General features: G+C 36.7%; 1 protein-coding gene across 1 annotated transcript in view; it reads left to right on the top strand.

The window, feature by feature from the left end:
• The window catches only part of diaph3 (diaphanous-related formin 3), a 352,867-nt gene that overhangs the window by 88,962 nt on the left and 241,678 nt on the right, over nucleotides 1-22,227 (top strand). Inside the window, exons 6-7 of the mRNA XM_051123390.1 lie at nucleotides 15,650-15,724; nucleotides 15,927-15,996. Coding sequence (XP_050979347.1) covers nucleotides 15,650-15,724; nucleotides 15,927-15,996 — 145 coding nt within the window. The remainder of the gene's footprint in view (nucleotides 1-15,649; nucleotides 15,725-15,926; nucleotides 15,997-22,227) is intronic.

Genomic DNA, 22,227 nt, shown 5'->3' with positions numbered 1-22,227 from the left:
TATATTAAAAAAGATAACAATTATTTAAAATGGTAATATATTTCACAATATTACTGTTTTTGTTTTTAATTTATTTACTTACTTTTTTTCTAACTAGTAAATGCAGTCTTGGTGATTTATGAAAGAGCTTAGTGATTATAAAAATCTTACCTACCTTTAATGTTTGGACGGGGTGTGTTTTTGTATGCGACCCTGGATCATTTTTTGAATAAATAAGCTTTCTATTGATGTATGATTTGTTAGCATAGGGCAGTATTTGGCTGAGAAACAATTATTTAAAAAAATCTGGAATCTGAGAGTGCAAAAAAATCTAAATATTGAGAAAATTGTCCAAATGTTGTCCAAATGAATATCTTAGAAATGCTGTTACTAATCAAAAATTAAATTTTGATATATTTACAGTAGGAAGTTTAAAAAATATGTTCATGGAACATGATCTTTACTTATTACCCTAATGATTTTTAGCATAAAAGAAAAAACAATAATTTTGACCTGAACAATGTATTTTTAGCTATTGCTACAAATATACCTGTGCTGCTTAAGACTGGTTTTGTGGTCACATATATTAAATACTATTTTTCAAAAATTCCAGTTCCAGCAAATAAAAATGTTTCAAGAAATAAACCTGCAGAAATAACAGGCTACTTCATGGAGAGTCTCTACAATTTACACCAGTGTGTTATTTAAAACTCCAAGTTAGTTTTGATGCTTGTCTGTGTGCCGTGTCTACAGCAAGGTATGTGCAAGGACGTGTATTGATTTTCCTTCATTTATACACCAAGCTCTTCCTGTGTAGCCTTCATATGCTCGTCCACTACGGGAAAGAACTGTCATGCCACTCACTTCCTCTCTGTGTGTATCTCTTTTTGGTCTTGTTTGAAGGCTTTTTCACAAGTTTAGCAATCTTTAGATTATTCATCAAACATGGATTAAGAAGATGTTTGCAGAATTCCACATAAGACTGCGGTCCACTTTAAAAGTTGGGTTTAAGATGAGCCGGGTAAGAAACGAAGAAACGATCGTCTGTCTGCCACAGGCATCTGGAACCTGTGAATAATGGCCCATGTTTAAGATGGCAGACAGACAGTAATTTCATCAAAAGTGTGCATTGCTTTGGAGACAAACAGGAAATTGAGCTGGGAGTTTGTAATATGGGTTTGGTAGTGATGTTCTGTGGGCCTGTGTACCATGAGTTATGACTCTGTTTTTTCTTTAATACTTCTGTCGGATTCCTAATGCAGCAGGAAACAAAGAGACATGCACCCACACTCACATATCCTCGACAAAAGTACAGAAGGACTCTTTGAAGCAAATATGAGCATGCTTCATCTTGAGATCATTTGCTCGATAAGACTTTGATTTAATGCCATCTTGTTGAGTAATTTGTTACATTTTTTCAATGGTTTCAGGTTATTAGTGCTAATTTTGCATTAGCATTAATTAGATTTTTTTTCCGTTCCTTTAATCTCCCTTCGGGCTTTACAAACCAGCAATCTCTCTCTCCCTCTCACACACACACACCTGATCACACAAGTACCAAAATAGTCTGCTGGTGTCGCGTCTCGGGTATATACACTCACGCTAACTCTGTTCTCTTATGCTATTTGAGTTGTTATGATTCTTTTGAGGAAAGTATATGGTGGATGATGTCATGTGCGTGTAAGACGAAAACCTTGAACTGGAAGTAGCTCCCCCGCACACAGTGGAACAAATTTAGGTCATTTAGATTAATCTATTCATGTACAGTCAAAACAAGGCCACAGAGAATGAGAACAGCAGAGTGTGTAAGGAAAAAAGAATCATCAGATAAAGATATAATGGTCTGATTGCATCTCCTCCTTTTTTGTGGGTTCAAGAGTACTACCAGATGAAACTGGTCATTTGAATGCTTCTAGTAATGCATTTTTGAATGACATCCATCGGGCATACGGTTTAAGGTTTATGTTGTGATGGAGACAGAAGTGCTTTTTGTTCACGGGAGCAAATATATCAGTATTTGTTCTATTATTTGTACAAACATCAATATAAGATGCTCTTATGATTTCTATTTTATGTGCTTGGTTAGTTATTTTTTGTTTATCAGAATGAAGTATTCCAGAGAGCCATGTAACACAGTGAAGCGGTTGAGTTCTGAAAGCCAAGATGGCATGCATTTTCTTCATAGAATGTTTTATTTGAATTTTGTAAGAAGTCAGATTGCACAGTATGTATTAGGGATGCACAACATTGTTTTTTTGCCGATTATCCGATATAGCTGGTAGCCGATAATTGCTGATGCAGATGTGCTTCCATTTGTTTGACCACACTGCTGACTTGATCTTATTGGCAAGACATATCAGCGTATTTATTCATATCGTGCCAATGCCTGTGTTTACATTTGTGACCTTGGACCACAAAACCAGTCAGAAGTAGCACGAGTATATTTGTAGAAATAGCCAATAATACATTGTATGGGTCAAAATGATTGATTTTTCTTTTATGCCAAAAATCATTAGGATATTAAGTAAATATCATGTTCCATGAAGATATTTTGTAAATATACTACCGTAAATATATCAAAACTTCATTTTTGATTAGTAATATGTATCGCTAAGAACATCACTTGAACAACTTTAAAGGTGATTTTTCTCTGTATTTTATTTTATTTTATTTTTTTTTTTTTCAGTATTTGTCCACTCTCAGATTTCACATTTTCAAACAGTTGTATCTCAGCCAAATATTGTCGTATCACAACAAAGGAAAACATTTATTCAGCTTTCAGATTATGTATAAATCCCAATTTAAAAAAATGTGATGAATTTTGAAAAAATGAATATGATTGGTTTTGTGGTCCAGGGTTTGTTGGTTTGTTGGTTTGGTTCAAGGCTTTGCACTCCTTATTGAATATATTTTTTAAATTCTGTATTGAGAAAATTTATCTACAAAATAGTTCCATGTCCATTAATAAAGTGGTTGGTTAATACGCCGCTTCATTTGATAGCTTAAAGCCTTAAAGTGTTTGCGTATTTTGTTTTCTTGTAGTTCATCTTTAAATTTTTTGTGCTTTTGGGATACATTTACAAAGAATAACCTTGAAAATCGTTAAGTCCAAATGATTTCTTTTCATTTGGTAGTCATAGGCTGTTGCCGAGGAGCTATTCGAAAGAGGCCGCCCAATTCTCACTCAACTCTTATTCAGTCTCAGTTCAATTTATTTCATCCTACTGGCTTATTCAGTTGCGCAAGTGTGAATCATGCACTTTCGTGCATGCGTTTATAAATATATTTCTGCTTATCGCTTCCACCTACTTTACTATCTAGGTTCTGGAGTCTCCTCTTCACAGAGGAGACTCTCTCCCTTGTGGAGGGTGAGGGGAAAAATAGGCCGAGACGGATGTGTAAGACCTGGGGGCGCTGCAGGACTTTGGAGTTAATGTTTTATTTTCGGCTCAGTGCGGTTCCGACCCAGCGCTATGCTAACGTGGGTAACGCAGCCTTGGGGTATAGACTCCAGAGGGAGAAGCGAAGTCAAGCTACCTTTGCCGTGAAGTTAGCCAGATAAGGCGCCTCATTTTTCTCTGTGATTTATGACTGTTTTTGTTTCCTGGGAATGGGATGATGAATTTGTTTTCCAGTGTTTTTAATGCTCAACTACGAGGGAGAGACAGCCTGCCCACTCCTCTCTTATGCCGCTTATGGCTCAAACAAGTGGGTGATCTTACATGTGTTACTCCAGCGACGCCGCTTTTCAGCGTGACTGACGTGTATTCCCTTCACAAGCATACATTACTCTAAAACTCGTTAATATTTAACACTGGCTAACTCCTCATCTTCGTTCGCTCGCGCTGTTACATTTCTGCAACGTCTGTGGTCAGGTATTCTGCATATTGCTTGCTTTTGAAGGTCAGTTTGAATACATTAACCTTGCTTTGGGATTGCATCAGATATTTTAAAAGAAATGACTTGTATGACAGTCATTCTCCCCTGTAAGGAGTAGCTGGTGAATTTGTGTCTCATTCACTTTATAGGCGTAAAACAGAGGGGGATAAAGAGGGATAAAGTGAGATAAGAAATGAAATGGAGATATAAGAGAGAGAGAGAGAGAGAGAGAGAGAAGGTGTTTGAAGAGGGTGGATGTTCAGGGCGTGGGAGGATGCTAATGAAAGTGAAGGGTTGCTTCCGGGGGTCAAACAGACCAAGCTCTCACATTTTCACATCAATCACATTTTCTCTCTCTTTCCTACTCTATGTTGCTATGAATGCAAAGATTTGCACCAGTCTTCTGCATTGGCTGTTCCTCAGGAGGCTGACTGGTTTCTGCTCATTGATCTTGGCCATATTTATTAATAGAAATGCAACGTGAAGAGTAAGACAGGGGTTCTCAAATTTGATCTTCTACCTAAATTATAGCATTTCTAAAAACTGCTAAAAATTAATTTTCACTGTGTGAAAGTGTACTGTGTGTACTACTAAAATTGTTAAAATATTTGTATAATATACAAAAAATTGTTGAAATATTGTTAAATAATAATATTAATAACAACCTTAACTTTGACAGCCCCATGGATGCTCACTGTAGTTTAAAGACAATTAAAATTTTACTTTGTGACTTTATATCTCACAATAGCTGCATTTCCATTATCCTTCAAATTGCGCAAACTGAAACTGCCTGTTTTTCAGGCAGTTCAAAAAGGAAAATGTCATTCTTTGATGCATGTTTCTAAAGCGTCTCTTCGCACTGCTTCTGTAATTATACACGCATACGCCTGTTTTGTTTAAATATAGCCAAAATCTGACCAAAATCCGTCTTTGGATGCCACGACTTATCACAAGAGGAAAAAATTACGCTTTAGTCACATAACATCGATTGACGTCATTGCACACTGAGTCCAATTTTTTTTTCTGTGTTCGCCATCCTTTCCTATCAAAATGCTTGCTACGGATGCAAAAATGTGGAAAATCAAAACTGATCCGAACTTTTTTTATGACGGACGAAAGTTTCGGAGGCAGTGTGTAAACGTGATTTACACAACGTGAGGTCGTATTTATTTTTTAAGGTGAGAAAATTTCGGACGGAAATTAATTACCTTAAATGGAAACGTCATTTCGCAACACTTTTTAAATATTGCTAAAGTTTTGCACTAATCTGTAATTCTACTGTAATTCTGTGTGATCTACTGTGTCTTCAAATCACTTTTTGTGACTTATTTTAACCATGTATTCTCTTTAACCTTTACCTCTTTTTATTTATTTATTTTTTTTTTCCTGATGCAGAAACTGCATCCATAGAGCCTTAAAGTCCATTTTGTACATTTAATTTTATTTCTTTTCACCCCCTTGTGGCCCCCTTTAAGTTACTTTGCCCCCAGTTTGAAAATGCCTGCACCAAAATATAATAAGGGTCATAAAAACAACATTGATATATGGAGTTTATGTTAGTAATTTGGTCAAGTCTTGTAGGGTTAATATTTCATTGAGCACATAATATGAAAATGTCTTTCTGTCCATTTATTCAAAGGGATTTCTTCACCCAAAAAAGAACATTCTGTCATTAATTACTCACCCTCATGTCGTTCCAAACCTGTAAGACCTTTGTTTGTCTTCGAAACACAAATTAACCACATTCAAGACCCAGAAGGACCTTGTTAAAATAGTCCATGTGACACGGAGGAGAAGAAATTGTTGAATAAAGTCGTTATTTTTGTTTTCTTTGCGAACACAAAGTATTCTCGTAGCTTCATAAAATTAAGGTTGAACCACTGATGTCACATGGACTATGTTAACGATGTCCTTACTATCTTTCTTGGCCTTGAACCTGTCTATGCATGGTCAGAAAGCTCTCAGATTTCATAAAAAATATCTTAATTTGTGTTCCGAAGATGTACGAAGGTCTTACGGGTTTGAAACAAAATGAGAGAGTAATTAATGACAGAATTTTCATTTTTGGGTGCACTATACCTTTAAGATCAGTTAATGACCTAACCTCTTTGTATAGCTAATTAAAACTCTACAAAGCGCATACAGAAGGTGAAAGACAAGTATAAAGACAGATAAGAGAATAGAAGAGAACACAAAGGGGATCTAAAGAAGAGCAAAATATCTCATGCTTATTTTCAACATGTTTTCCCCGGAACGAATGTGCCACTTTATGTGATTATGAGCAGTGGGACACAGCTCTCAATGCTGCCTCTCTTGATTGGAGCCTCCTGTGGCGGTAAAGTGTTCTGCCTTTTGTTTAAGACCGCGTTTCTGCTGGCACTTGTGGGATTGATTAATATTGTTATTCAGACATGAGCGTCCATCTCCAGATGTTACCCTTTTGTAATCTAACGCTCATTCGAAGGAGGTGGCAGGAAAGCGGGAGAACATAGGAGAAAAGAAAAAGCAAGCTGCTGTTTGATGTCAGGATTACTGATACAAAAAAGGCCTGGTAATGATTGCCTTCGCCCGGGCTGATCATACCAGCTGCATCCCTTACTTCTGAGAAGAGAGAGGGAAAGAAATGAGAATGATTCTGTAGTCAGGCGGCCAGACTTGGATGCTCATTTCATACTAGGAAGTCTCAAAAGAGATTTCGCCTCTGATAACTTCACATGGTGGTAGATAACAGTTGTTTTGGAGAAAGTGTTTTGCTTGATTCGCCGCCTCTGAGAATGTGTGAGATTTCAACAGGGCGTGTAGGAGGGAGCTGCATCTAACCTCTTCACTTTACCGCCTGCCTCATTCTCACGTTCACTAGCCTCTCTACGCCACATCGTGTTGACGGGAACTGGCACCCTGTTGGTTGGAAGGGAGTCACCCTTGCTTTTTCAGCTGCCATGCTTCGACTGATTATTCCCGTCTTCTGCTCTGGGTTTCACCTGCTGATGATGGGAGAATGTGCTTTCTCACATGTAAGTTATGCATTTCAATGAAGCTCTTGTCAGGACCCTAGGCCCAGCCTGCTTGGTTTCATCCACTGCCTGCTTCCAGGAAGCAAGAGAATAAATTGAATTTTACTGTCTGACGTTGCAGCCTCATTCTTTAGCTGTCAACATCAGGCAACCCACCTCCTTTAGCACTTGTCAGTGTCAGGCCCTCCTATTAATGTAAGCATATACAGTGTTATTGAATAAGAGATGTTGAATCTATATTTGTTGTTTGGTGTTTAAATTGCAGCATTGCTGCTGATGCGAAGATTGATTGATCGTGTTGTAGCCTATTGGAATTGCACAGTTCCTCCTCCTCCTCCAAAATGAAACTCATGAAACTTTGCACACACGCCAGAAGTGGCAAAAATGTACATCTAATATGGGTTGCAGAAGTGGGTGTGGCAAAATGGCTTGATAGCACCACCTATAAAATTTCAACGAAGTGCCCCTCGAGCTATGTTTCAAATACATGTACGAAATTCGGTAGACACGTTACACACCAATACCTACAAAAAAGTCTCTCGGGACAAAATTTTAAACCGAACATGAGGTCTGTTATTTTGATGTTTTTTTTTTTCTTCTGCAAGTTTTAGCCGTTTTCAGGCGTTGTATTTAAACTCCTAGAGATTTAAATGATTTTGTAATCTAATGCCATTTGTGACATTAAATAGTGAAGATCTTAAGTTTTCGTTGAAGAGCGTGTCTGTGGTGTCCTGACAAACTTCGATGTTTCACTATGAAACAGGAAGTTTTTATAATCCAGGCATACAATGTCCGATCTGCCCCAAACTTGACATGTTTGATAAGAGTCCTGTCCTAAACGCATGCTCATGCCCATGCCCATATTTAGTTATAGTCATAGTGCCACCTGCTGCTGGTGCACATACATGTACGAAATTTGGTAGACACATGTAACACACCAATACCTACAAAAAAGTCTCCTGATACGAATTCCGAAACCCAACAGGAAGTCTGTGTTTTTTTTTTTTTTTATTTTATTGTCCCTGTAAGTTTTGTGCCTTTTTTTTTGCCATTTTCAGGTGTTGTATTTAAACAAACTCCTAGAAATGTAATGATATCAATATTATATTTGGCCAGTCTACTCTAAAGACCTTTGCAATGTTAAATTGAGAAGATCTTGAGTTTTTGTTAAAGGGCGTTTCTGTGGCGGCCTGACAAAATTCGATGATTTGCCATGTAAAAGGAAGTTGTTGTAACTTAGCCATGCAGTGTTCAATCTGCCTCAACCTTCACGCGTTCGATAAGAGGTCTGGCCTGAACACATCTAAAGGCCAATATTCAGTTTTACACTAACTCAAACATACCGTGTTCAGTCTGCGCCAAACTTCATGTGTTTGATCAAACACATCAGGAAGTTTTGCACATATAAATGACTTTGACATATTCCTACTATATTTACCTATTTAAATGCACATTGCTCACCTTTCGCTGTTTTCCTAAAGCCACTGGGTGGTGGTCGGCCCGGGTGCTAGGACCCTTTCAACGCTGGCTTTACTTGGTTGTTGTTTTGTTGTTTCTTTACTTTGTTGTCCCTGCCTCCCACCCCCCTTTGTCTTTTTCCATTATTTTTTACACTACAAAGTTGCCTTAAATCATTTTAGACTTTTCCAGTTATTTTCTTAATTATATTCCAACTGGAATGGCTTTTAAAAGTAATTTTACTTCCATAGTCTGGTATATTTTCAATGGAAATGGGGTAATCAATGCTTATCTACCCAAACAATCAAAAGGTTGGTGTCAGTAATTTTTTTGTTTTGAAAGAAATTAGAAAATAAATGTATTCAAAAAGGACACATTGTGACACCCAAAGTGACCGTAAAGACATAATGTTGCAAAAAGACTGCTTAAAATAAATGCTGTTCTTTTGAACTTTCTCAGTTCTGTTTTCAACTGATTGTAATAAATAATAAAAAAAAAAAAATAAATTCAAATAAGTTGTATTTGAATAATAAATTAACTCTTAATGATCTCAAAAAAATCTTACTGACCCTAAATTGATAGTGCACACTTCCTTTGCTTCATTTTTCAACTTTTTTTCTTTCCTTCAAGTGAGTTTCTCTTTTAAGACTTTTTATTTAACTGTACTGTACGTTAATATCAGCAGAATACAGGGGTTGGACAATGAAACTGAAACACTGGCCAATATAGTGTTGGAGGTTTCATGGCTATATTTATGCAGCCTGGTGGCCAGTCTTTACTGATCGCACATTCCACCAATAAGAGCAGAGTGTGAAGGTTGACTTTGTGCACCCAATAGCTCAAACATTGTACCCTGAAGGTGGTGCCGTGTATTAGGATGATAATGCACCAATACACACAGCAAGACTGGTGACAAGAGTGATTTGATGAACATGACAGTAAAGTTAAACATCTCCCATGGCCTGCACAGTCACCAGATCTGAATATTATTGAGCCACTTTGGGGTGTTTTGGAGGAGCTAGTCAGGAAATGTTTTCATACACCAACATCACATAGCGACCTGGCCACTGTTCTGCGAAAGGAATGGCTCAAAATCCTTCTGGCTACTGTGCAGGACTTGTATTTGTCATTCCCAAGATGAAATAATGCTGTATTGGCTGCAGAAGGAGGCCAAACGGCATACTAATTGTGGTCTAAACCCAGGTGTTTCAGTTTTACTGTCCAACCCCTGTAGTTGTGCATGAGACACTGTGCGAAGTAAAATAACAAATACAGTAGCAAAAAAGTAATATTAACAAACAGAATGTAATAGCAGTGGGGAAAAAAAGCTTAAAAAAAAGATTAAAGTGACACTGCAGTGGAGAAGTTCAGAGTAAAAGTGTCTCTCTCACCCATTTCACTCTCATTGGCAATTGCACTCCTTCTGCTGATCCTGTTTGCATTTTATTACACATCACTATTTCCTCATTCCTGAGAAACTGCTTGATTATGCCATTTTGCCAGAAATTTGCTCCGGTTGACAATCCTCCCATCCTGATTTTTCAATTACTGACACTTTCCCAATCCTATTCCATCTGTGTAAAAAAAAAAAAAAAAGTGAAATAACCCCACAGCTTCTAAATGTACGTGTCTCACGGAAACCGACATTGTCTTTAATTTACCGCTCATTTGAGTGTTGTGACACGTCCGTGCCTCTTTATTCGGCTAAACTAACAGTTCATTTCATCCATAATAACCATCATCATTGTCGTCATTTTGATTTAGACATGAGCTGGAATCCCATCAGCAAATGAATTTTGTTGATGGACTACTACACTCCCCTTCTCTGTTTTCTCCGCTCCAGTCCGATTTGACAAATTCAATTCAGGGTGAGCCCCCCCTTTTGCTTCACCTTGAAAATTCACACAGGCATACATGCTAGGATTTGATTAGTGGATGCTTGGAGGCATGCGGCTTGTTGATTAGAATTGGACGAGGACTGCATTTTGATGGGAACAGACATTACACCGACTCTTGCTCTCTCTCTCTCGCTCTCTTTCGCCGCATAAACACTCGCTCTTCCTCTGCGTTGCCCTCGTAGCTTCTCTGTGAACCCGCTTTGATTCTCTGCATAACTCTCTACTTTCTTGCCGTCTTTCACCGCACTCTGTCACTCCCTCATCAACTCCATCCTTCTTTCTCCTTCTCTTCCCCTCTCTCATGATCATTTGTTTCCTTCCCCTCTCCTCCCAGTGGGAAGCCCCATTCCTCGCCATTGGCAGGTTCTCTAATCAATAGGATAAGGGGGAAAGCTTGCGAATGAACGAAACCGATGGCTTTTTTGTATGCAGCTACACATTACTCGGCTCTTCGCTGATTATTTTGTTACTATGGTACATTTACCTCTGTGGTGAGATGTGATTAACCAGCTCTTAGGGGGCCTGAGCCCTCAACTCCCATCGCAATCAGCCGCAATACCTAAAAGACTGGCCGAGATTTCATCTTCCTCTCGCACCTCTCTACGACTACAAGTTAAATATGTTCAGAGAGCCTTATTCTGTCTACGTACACCCAAGAGACCCCATGTACTGGAAATCATTACGATCCCTTTGGAGTGGCTGAAGCAAAGGGAAGTTACTGAACAGAAAGATATAAAAGAAGACGTGGGGGAGTGAGGAAGAAAAAGAATAGTATGAAAATCCATATTTAGGACATGGCTGCTAGACTTACTACAGTGCGATGGCATCCCTCCATGAAGAAGCCATAGATTTGATCTTCCTACAGCTCATTTACATGAAAACCTGTGCTCGTAACTCAAGGGAAATGGTGACATGCATTCGCAATACATGCTGATAGTGGTAGGTACACATGCATACAATCATGCCTTTTTCGCTGCTTTTGAATTAAGAGCCAAAGCAGCAGTTTATGTTGCATAAATATAGTCCCACTGCTGCAGTATGGTTTGTTATAACCATTTGTGTACTGTAAAATGCAGTGTGATAGTATTTTACCTTTCGCTGTTTTGTAATGAAATGACACAACTCATTTTGGTGCAAACTTTTGTTGTGAAAGTGTTGGCGATGTCAATTCTGCCACAGCTCAGCTAGGAGAGCACTGCTTCTGTCTCATCGGACCGTCTCCGTATTGCTCTGCGTTTTACTTTAAACAGCATTATCTTTCTCTCTCTTCTCGGTTCTCTTCTCCAGTCCTCCTTAGTTTCCAGTTTCCGGGTTGTGGTCAATTTCGGCTGTAATTTAGCCTTGGAAGCGCACCCACGCCTCTTGACACTGGCTCTCTGAAAATTGGCTATTGATGCTCACCGCTCTTCTACACTTACATTGAGGCAATTTCACACAGTTCTGTGAGACCGCACTCAACCCAGCCCACCATGACTGACATGATCAACAGTTCATAGTGCTGATCGTTTGTTCTTTTTTTTGGTGACCGTAGTTTAAAGCATGTGATCAGAGACAAAGGCAGATGAGCTTTTCTCTTGCTCTTACTTGCCTGGTTTTAGCGGGCTTAACCACCAATTTTCCAGAGATTCTGTTTGACCACTAAGGACAATTGAAAATTGAGAAAAATTGCAGTTTCCTAAGTGCAAGTTTTTGTTTTTTAGCTGTTTGCAGAAAAGAGTGGGGCTTGAACTTCTTTCAGTTACCTTTACCTGAGTCTAGATGGATCTAAAATGAGAAGTTCACTTAAAGAACAATAATGTACAGATTTACTCACCTCCTTGTCATCCAAGATGTTCATGTCTTTCTTTCTTCAGTTGTGAAGAAATTGTTTTTTTGAGGATTTCTCTCCATGTGGTGGACTTCAATGGTGCCTGCGATTTTGAACTTCCAAAATGCAGTTTCAGTGCAGCTTCAAAGGGCTCTAAACGATCCCAGCCAAGGATGAAGCGTCTAGCGAAACGATTGGTCATTTTCTCTTGAACCAGAATACAGTTCACACGCAGAGCTAGATAAGACGAGCATTTGAGGTTAAAGGGGTCATCGGATGCTAAGTTCACTTTTACATGTTGTTTGAACATTAATGTGTGTTGGCAGTGTATGTACAAATCTACCCTATAATGATAAAAATCCATGCAGTGATTTTTAATTAATCTGTGGAAAAAAAAAATTCCCTTTTTCAAATCGAGCCATTCTCAGATGCCTGTCGTTGTGGCGTCACACCGACAGAGGCCGCTCCCGCGATAGTTGATTGACATGAGCATTTTACCTCAGATCAGCTGTAACAGTCAGACCTCTTTGTTTCGATGCTGGAGCAGGGATGTAAGTTAGACAAGAATATCTCAGATTGAGCGATTGAGGTGTTGTGTTGCTGGATGTAATAATGAACATAGTTGTCGTCATTTACTCCTGACATCTGAGCCACTAACGATGCAGTAGATTACGTTTGTTTATGAAGGGAATGCACCTCCCGATCTACGTATATCCGTCTATGTTCACGCAAATCATTCATGATCCAGCTTCAGTTACAGTATAAGGGTTTTTTTATGAATCTTTGCGATTGCCTTTCGTAATAATGTGCTAGTTAGCAAGTTAGTTAGCGGCTAAACGCAGCTAAATGCCGCTAAAGTAAACAGGCTTGTCTCTCCACAGAGAGAAAAAAAGGGCGGGGCAAGCAGAGCTCATTTGCATTTAAAGCAGCCTCAACCAGAATGAGATGATTTTTGCAGAGCTGATTTTGGCAAGGTAAAAATGCACAAATTGATGGATAGATGCGTACATGTGCACTGGCTAATTTTGAGCTACAGGCAAAAAAAAAAAAAAGGTCAAATTAGAGATTTTCACAAAAAATCTCAATGATCCCAATGCTCCAAATAGTAATTAAACATCTAAAGTGATCTTCATTTGAATGTTGGTATAGTTTTAAAGCGCAGCATTGCAGCTTTGTGAATATTAATAGCATGGCATGAGTTTGAACGTGAAATGAATACACCGAATTACAGTCTTTAAAAAAATATCTGTCTTGGTAAGTATTTATGCAAACATAATCTGTTATGTCTTAAGTGAACATTCGATTAACTGTTGGGGAAAACATCTGAGGTATAACATGATATTAGATCTGTGCATTACAGTAGTTTTTAATATATAGGCCATCTGTCTCATTAATGTTAATCTAAAAATAAAAGGAAAGAGGGAATTACTTGCTGCTCCTGATTGAACTGCTTTTGTAGTTTTAATAAGTTTATTTGTAATGAATACACTAAAGTGATTTTACAGTTGATTTGTTGTTCTTACCTGAACGCTTCTGTTTAGATGTAAGATGAAAAAATAATGCACAATTTAATTTAATTCTTTCAAACATTATATTTGTTGGACTCTTTATTTGCGTCTTCTAATTTTTAATAACAAAGATAAAATTATATATAAAAATATAATATTATAAGGAAAAGAAGTGGAGGACAAAAAAGCAATGCTGACGTTTTCAAAAATGGCTTTGCTGACTCCATCGACTTAAAAAAGGTGTAACTCAGTCATTTTTTTGGTCGATTCTGACAAATCATACATAATTTTGAAGGTTTTTTTAAAATGAGGTTGCAAAAATTAAAATAACTCATTTTTGAAAATTAGCTTATTACTACTCCTTTTGCCACAGGTCACATATTATTATTTGATTACAAAATTAATTCAAAATGGCATGGCAATTAAGCATCAAATAGATAGATGTATCCAGTGTTTAAATAATTGACAGCATAAAGACAAGATCATCATTAGCCATCCATATATGCATTATAATTATTAAACTATCAGTCAAAAGTTTTTGAACAGTATGATTTGTTTAATGTGTTTTTTTTTGTTTGTTTTTTTTTAAAGAAGTGTCTTTTTCTCACCAAGCCTGCATTTCTTTAAACCAAAGCACAGCACAAAACAGTAACACTTTAAAATATTTGTACTATTTAAAATAAATGTTCTCTATTTAATTTATTTTTTAATGTGATTTATAATGTTATAAATGTTATTCCCGTGATTTTATAGCTGAATTTTTAGCATCATTCATTACTCCAGTAACATGATTCTTCAGAAATCATTCTAACATTCTGATTTGCTTCTCAAAAACAATTATTATTAATATTATTATATTGAAAACAGCGGTGTAGTATTATTATTTTTTTTTTAATGCATAGAAAGTTCAGAAGAACAGCATTTATATGAAATAGAAGTCTTTAGTAACATTGTAAATGTCTTTATCATCACTTTTGATCAATTTAAAGCATCTTTGCCAAACAAAGAGATTCATTTCTTTAATTTCTTTCCAAAAATAAAAAATAAATTAAAATTATACTGACTTCAAGCTTTTTGAATGAAATAGTGTATAGTGTTACAAAAGCTTTTTTATTTTAGATAAATGCTGATCCTTGTATCTTTCTATTCATCAAAGAATCCTCAAAAAATATATATATATTCGACTGTTTTAAATATTAAATTGATTGATGATGATGATGATGATAATAATAATACATGTTTTTTTGACTTAGTGTTTTTTTGCTAGAATCTTAATAGCATTGCTAATGTAAAAGAAATGTCAGGCCTGAACAATTTTTTCACCATAAAACAGTAAAATGTCATGCAAAATATTTTCTTGGAATCTCTTTGTCATGTCATTACTGTTACAGACAAATAAAAGCCTGTGTTTGCAGAAACATCTGTTACAAGCTGCAATCGTAATTGAATGAACTCTCCAACCTGCTTCCTACACACAATGGGTTAATCGGTTTGTTTATGCTTATTGAATTCCCTCATTATTAATCAATGCCTCACTCGACACGCTTCCCCTCTCGTTATTGGAGAGTTAAATTTCCGCCATGGCAATTCCCACAGACAATAGAGGCCGAATCAATGGAGATGTAGAGCGCGAGATTGTGTCTGAATGGAATTAAAATAAACATCTTTGCTCCATTAGCAATGCCTTTCACTTTTAGCTCCAGGGGGAGAGCTTAATTTGTGGAAGAAGGTAGAATCTTCTGACGTTAAATGGGCTCTGACAAACTTCACTCTGATAAAGCTTATCGACTCTTATGGTTCAATCCTGGCATGTAATACAATGAGGTTTGTTTAGGTAATGTAAAGTACGTACTTCTAGAACCAATAGTATAAACTGCTGGATCTAACTTAAACGGATTGCTCACCCAAATATGAAAATTGTCATAATTTACTCACCCTCAAATTGTTCCAAACCCATATGAATTTCTTTCTTCTACTAAACATGAAATGAAAAATGCTGGTAGACGAGCAGTTGATGTGAGCAACTGACTTCAATAGCATTAAAAAGATGGTCCGTTTTACATGTTATCGGAATTACACTAACATGTTTTTTCTTCTTGTTCACAGCTGGGTGCAGAGTTTCGGCCATGAGGGTCTGGGCCTCCTTTTGGATGCACTGGAGAAGCTCCTACACAAAAAACAGTAAAACTAATTCCATTACTCACATTGCTCAAGCAAAGGCTTTGTAGTAGGTTTCAAACTAGTTGTGTGTTCTACCTTCAGCATGAGTCCTGAGGTCCTAACACTAAATCTTTGACTTGGTTTTTGTCTTATGGTAACCCACTGAGCTCCATTTGCTTTTACTCATTCTTCTTTTTTTGTTTTTTTTTTTTTTTTTTCCCAGCCAAGAAAAAGTGGATAAGAAAAGTCAACACAAAGTCATTCAGTGCCTCAAGGCCTTTATGAACAACAAGGTAATAACGTCACTAAGCTGCGGGTTCACTTTATAATTATCTTCCACTTGAGATAACTCTCATCTCATATTGGACAATTATTAATTTTCAAAGGCCAAATACAAAATGCACCTAAATATGGTTGTGATGACTTGTCTAAATGTGAGATTGAGTCTTCAATTTCATTGATGGTTGTTGTGTCACTGCTCATTTGCATAAGTTAAAATATTTGCACATTTTCATCACCCCCTCAAAAAAATAATTATTATATAGGGCCCTATGAAATCCATTTTTCCCCCCCCAATTTTTTTTTTTTTTTTTTTTTTTTTTTTCTTAATTTCCCTTTTTTGTTTTAATTTGGATTCAGGTTTTTTTTTTTAGTTTTAATTTTTCTAGACTCTGTTTTAATTAAATTAATTGAATTAAATTAACTGATTAATTTCTTAAACAAATGCATGTCTAATCAATTTAAATCATTAAACTTACAATTTAACAGTAATTTCTAAACAAAAATTACATTTTTAAAGCCATTTGAAATTTGTTTTATTATTTTCTCAAATTCAGTTTTATTTTGACCTAATTCTGTTTCCGTTAATTTTATGTATTGCATTTTAATGGTTTCATTCTATTTCAATAAGCATCTCTAATTCATTTATTGATTTTTATATATATATATATATATATATATATATATATATATATATATATATATATATATATATATATATATATATATATAAAATGTTTTAAAATATATATATAATTTTTTATTATTAGCAGTACTATCATATACATTAAAAAATGTTTTAAAAATAACTTTATTATTAGCAGTACTATCATTACATTAAGTAATACATTTTAGTCACAGTTTCTTCAGGTTAAAAACATTTATTTTGATGGGTGAAGAAGATGGGTAAAGTTTCTGTTTGTATATGATATATGTATATGTCAACCAGCTAGATAACGTTATTTAGTGACCAATCAGTAGAATTTGTAACAAAAATACGGAATGCATTACAGATAACCAAACGGTTAAGTTTGCTAGACATAAAAATGTATGTAAAGGATAAACACATGCAAGAATTGTACTTTTTATTAGTAGAATAATGAGGGCTGTCAGTCTGTTTCAAAGCTCAACAATTTATTGTTCATTTATTAAGCTTAGAACTTCAGATGATTGTTGGTCTAATGCCTTCACATTTAGTCAACTGTGAATCCATTGTAGAGTTTTTAATCTTAATGAGTGTATTTTAAAAACCTTAAATTTATTTTTTAATTGCTTTTTTAATAGTATTTCAACTAGCCATGAAAATAGCCGACGAAGATGGCATGGTGTTAAATCACCAACCAGCCAACCATCACATTTAATCAAACGTCACAAGTGACAGAAAATGTAGACTAAAGAAACAAAAATAGAAAAAAGGTGTCTATTTATCTGCATGGATGTATTTCATGAGTCTCAGATCTACTTTTTTGAAGTAGAAATCTCATCATTACCCTAAAGCACCAGCTTCAAACAAGACTCATTCCAGTCGCTGTGGCGGCTCAGCCGACCCCTTCATCAGCTGCCGCGTTACATCTCCGCTAACTCACCGCGCTCCCGCTCCTCCCCGCTGGACACGCGTACCTGCGGCAGCTTTCAAATGGTCAGGAGCGATAAGAGGAGAGCTTCAGATGAAGGGGGCTGCAGACAGCCACCACTCTGAACTCGGGAGGGGGTTACTCCGCACGGCCGAGGTGGAGAGGTCTGAGGGGGCTTTTGATGATTTGCACACTCCTGTTAGAGAGATGTGTTAGAAGTGGATCTCCAGTGGTCTCTCTGATGTTGTTGAGATAGCCCGGGGTTTGAGGAGTTACCCCCGCCTCGTGCAAACATACATACAAGCATGGTAGTGATAGAGATCTGTGGTGTTTTGATCCACGTTCATTCGCTGGGTATATAGCAGATGTTAGACAGACATGTTGTCAGGTGTCAGGATATCCCATGGTGTTTGAGTGAAGTTGAACTAATCTTATCTGAGAAGCTGTTAGCAGTCATCTATCAGCCTCGCTAACAGGTCTGATTCTTTGTTAGAATAACGTCCATCAATGGCATTTTCTAAAGTACTGAAAGTACTGGTATTGAATGAGATTTGAAACGAAAGTAGGTATGCATATAATACCTGTTTATTTTATTCAAATATTTTTTTTGTTTTCAGTGTTTTGTTTTTAATTTATTTACACAACATAATATAGAATATCAGCTTTTTTTTATCAATTATTAACTGATGAAATGGAAGTTGCGATAGTGTTTTCTTCGCTATTGTGACGTATAGGGCTGGAACAATTGCCGATTACTCATTTAATCATCAGAATAATCGACAGATTGCTTGATTATCAAAATAATTGTTAGTGATAGCCCTAATGACGTACATAAGAGTGAAACCGGCGGATTTCAACCTTCGCCAAGCATGATTGACAAGCGATCTGACCAATCATAATACCAAAATCCGCCATTTTGACAAACAACCCAAACAGGCTAGTTAGATTCACGTCAGTGGACTATGTTTTGTCATCTTTCTGTGGTTGAAACAACATAAATCTAATGTTCATTCATTTTTATTTCATGCTATAACTAGTAGTAAAGTGGAAGAGATGATCTGTTCGCATGCCGCTTGAACTGAGGCGATTGCATTTTCATTCAGTGAAAAATACGTTGCAGAGCAAAGAGGACACTGACAATCCGTCAACAGACAAGACAGAGCATGTTACATTTGGTGCTAACAAAGTCTTTTTTTGTTAAAGAAGTTCAAACAATAAATATCATTTTTGGGTCTCTTTTAAAGAAGTCCACTTCCAGAACAAAGATTTACAGGTAATGTACTCACCCCTTTGTCATCCAAGATGTTCATGTCTTTCTTTCTTCAGTGTTAAAAAAAAATGTTTTTTGAGGAAAACATTTGAGCAGTTTTCTCCATATAGTGGACTTCTATGGTGCCCCGAGTTTGAACTTCCAAAATGCAGTTTAAATGTGACTTCAAACAATCCCAAATGCGGTTGTAAATGATCCCAGCCAAGGAAGAAGGGTCTTATCTAGTGAAACAATCGGTTATTTTCATACAAATAGTACAAACAGAGTTCAGGTAGAGTAAAACAAGACGAGCGTTTGAGATTAAAAGGTGTTTTTTTTAATGAAAGTAACCAATCGTTTCGCTAGATAAGACCCTTCGCTAGATAAGACCCTTCGTCTTATCTAGCGAAACGATTGGTTACTTTCATTAAAAAAAACACCTTTTAATCTCAAACGCTCGTCTTGTTTTACTCTACCTGAACTCTGTTTGTACTATTTGTATGAAAATAACCGATTGTTTCACTAGATAAGACCCTTCTTCCTTGGTTGGGATCATTTACAACCACATTTGGGATCGTTTGAAGCCGCATTTAAACTGCATTTTGGAAGTTCAAACTCGGGGCACCATAGGAGTCCATTTTATGGATAAAAATCCTAATATGTTTGCCTCAAAAAACATCATTTTTTTTATGACTGAAGAAAGAAAGGCATGAACATCTTGGGGGTGAGTTGGGGGTCTGTAAATTTTTTTTCTGAAAGTGGACTTTAATGTGACCAATTGCTGTAGCGAATCTTTCTGCTACTTATAGCATGAAATGCACATGAATGAACATGAGATGGTACGTTGTCTAAGTTGTGGGAACACCATTTTGCAGTTCGACTCTACTGACGTTAATCTATTAGCTTTCCTGGTTTGTTTGTCGAACTTTAATTGGCGGATTCTGTGTTATGATTGGTCAGATCGCCTATTAGTCAAATTTTTGGTGAAAGTTGCTAAAACCCTGTGTAAAGAATTACAATTGTAATTTTTGATTTAGTGGTTATTTTAATTAGTATTAGTATTGACCAGAACATTAGTATTGTGGATTTTCCTAAAAAGAAGCCCAAGAATTCAAATGTGGCATGTAATTTAGAAAAAAAATCTCAAAATATTATTACAATTTAAAATATCTGTTTTTAGTTTAATGTTTTAAAATGTGTTTTTTTTTTCTTGTGATTGCCAAACTGAATTTTCAGCAGTCATTACTCCAGTCTTCACTGTCACATAGTCCAAATAAAAAAGAGAACCTGACACTGACAAGGCAACACCAACACTCAGAACATATTTGCAGTCGCATAGCAAAGTCTTGGCAGCCACCCACAAAGCCCTAGAAACATAGTTGTGAATTTTGTACATTTTTAAAAGAAAACATGAAAATCTAGTCATTATCTACAGTGTGTAATTAGTTTTCTTTTCCTCAGGAGCTTCACAAGTTGACTTCGCTTTTTTTTTTTTTTTTTTTTTTTTTACTATGACTGTATTCAATTGTACCGTCATTGACTCTAATTGACACGCCATTTGTTTAAAATGGAAACAAAGCAATTAAGCGCATCAGTGCATTTTTCAGTTGGAAATCTGTCATGGTCACCCACTGAGGAAATATAAATGGGTTGAGGCCATTGTTGTTTTCCTGAGGCCTGTTTTTGTAGGATCAAAGAAAAAAATAAAACACTCACTGCATCTATTTCTGTGTAGTCATTCTGGGAATTAATTTGCTGGAGATCCCAGTAGTGTGTTCTGCGAGTTTCAAAATCTACTACGCACACCCCTCAGCCCTAAAGGTCTGGTGTAATCCCAAGCACCCGACAGGTGCCGAGAGCCTTATTTACCCAGCGGCCTGTCACCGCTCCAGACCTCTCACTTCAGCCCCGCAGCATCATGGGACATATTCCGCCCATGTTGCCTGCCAGCCAGGTGCTCCCGTCCAGCTGTCACCAACTCCCGCGGAATGAAGACAGAAAATGGCTCAAATATGTTTACATCCATTACTGCGCGTAAACACTTTGATAACGCGTTATCTCCCCTGTGCCTGTGAGGCGGGAAGGATGTTTTCATACCTAAGTTTGCATAAAAAAACTGCAGAAACATCTGTTCTGAATGACAACAAGTCTGAGATATGGCAGTTGGAGCCATTAATTGGCATGAGTTATGAAGCAATTAACACAACTTGGCGAATTTGCTGTCCTAAAGCTTTTTAGTCAAAAATTAATTCACTCAGGATGATTCATGTCTTGAAAATTGCTAAACTTGAGTCACAAGTTATTTTGTGCTTTTGCAAGATGGCAGCCGATTTGAGTCTTCGAAATTTAGTCACACGATGACCCATATTTTGGTAATTTCTAACTAATCAGATCATGTGAATTCAGAATTAGTCTAACAGTTTTTTTTTTTTAAACATCACACACACACACACGCATGCACACAAAGTCAACTTTTGGTGAACCATTTCACGCCAAGTGAATCTGTTACACAGAAAGATTGACAGAGTAGAGAGATATCGTCTTTTAAGTTACATCAGAGTGTTTGGAATTAATGAGAAATTCGTCCTGTGGTGTTGGCGCTGCGGTCGTCATTAACCGAACCCCCCTGTGTTCAGACGTGGATATTCTCCCCTCTTTGACTCCTCGCTTCTCTCCGCAGGTCTCGATCTGCTCTTGTCGTTTCAGACCCCCAAGGCTTTTCTGTCCTGTGTCTGTGTTCTTCATTCACCTTTATGCTTGCCATTTCTTTCTTTTTTCACCCTCCCTCTCTCTTTCACGCTACTATTAACATATCCCTGATCGCAGTTTTGTCATTACTTCAAGGACAGAGCAACAGGCAGCTTCGTCGTGTCCTTCTTTGGTTCCTCTACTTTTTAAAAGAGTCACCTCTAATTTAAAACTAAAACTCTTTCCGTAATTACTGCTTTCAGTTGAATGTGTCCCTTAATGTTTCTTAACCCTTTGGAACGTGTTTATAATATACCCTTTGGATTAATGCAAATATCATGTAATAATCAATCTAAGTAGTAATTACTTTATTTTATTGTTAAATATTATTGTACACTACGGAAGCCCGTTTCTGCCACTGAATAAAGATTCTTGGATATAAACACAATTCTGACTTTTTGTCTTAGAATTGTGAGTTTATATCTCCCAATATCACCCAATTCTAAAAACATATCTGTCTTTTTTCCCCTTTAGATTTGGACTTTAAAACCAGTGTTGCCAACTAATTTTCAAGAAAAGTTGCTAAAGGGCGGTCAATTTGTTGCTAAATGGCATTGTTACTGAAATTACATAATTACTGAAGTCACCGCAAAGACTATTATTTTAAATGTTGATTTAGATTTGTTTGTAAAAATTAGTTAAATGTTACGCTCTAAGGAAAGTCCATAAAATAG

This window comes from Labeo rohita, chromosome 11, assembly GCF_022985175.1.
Source record: "Labeo rohita strain BAU-BD-2019 chromosome 11, IGBB_LRoh.1.0, whole genome shotgun sequence".
Lineage (NCBI taxonomy): Eukaryota > Metazoa > Chordata > Actinopteri > Cypriniformes > Cyprinidae > Labeo > Labeo rohita.
Note: the sequence above shows the minus strand (reverse complement) of the source record. Positions and strands in the feature narration are given on the sequence as shown.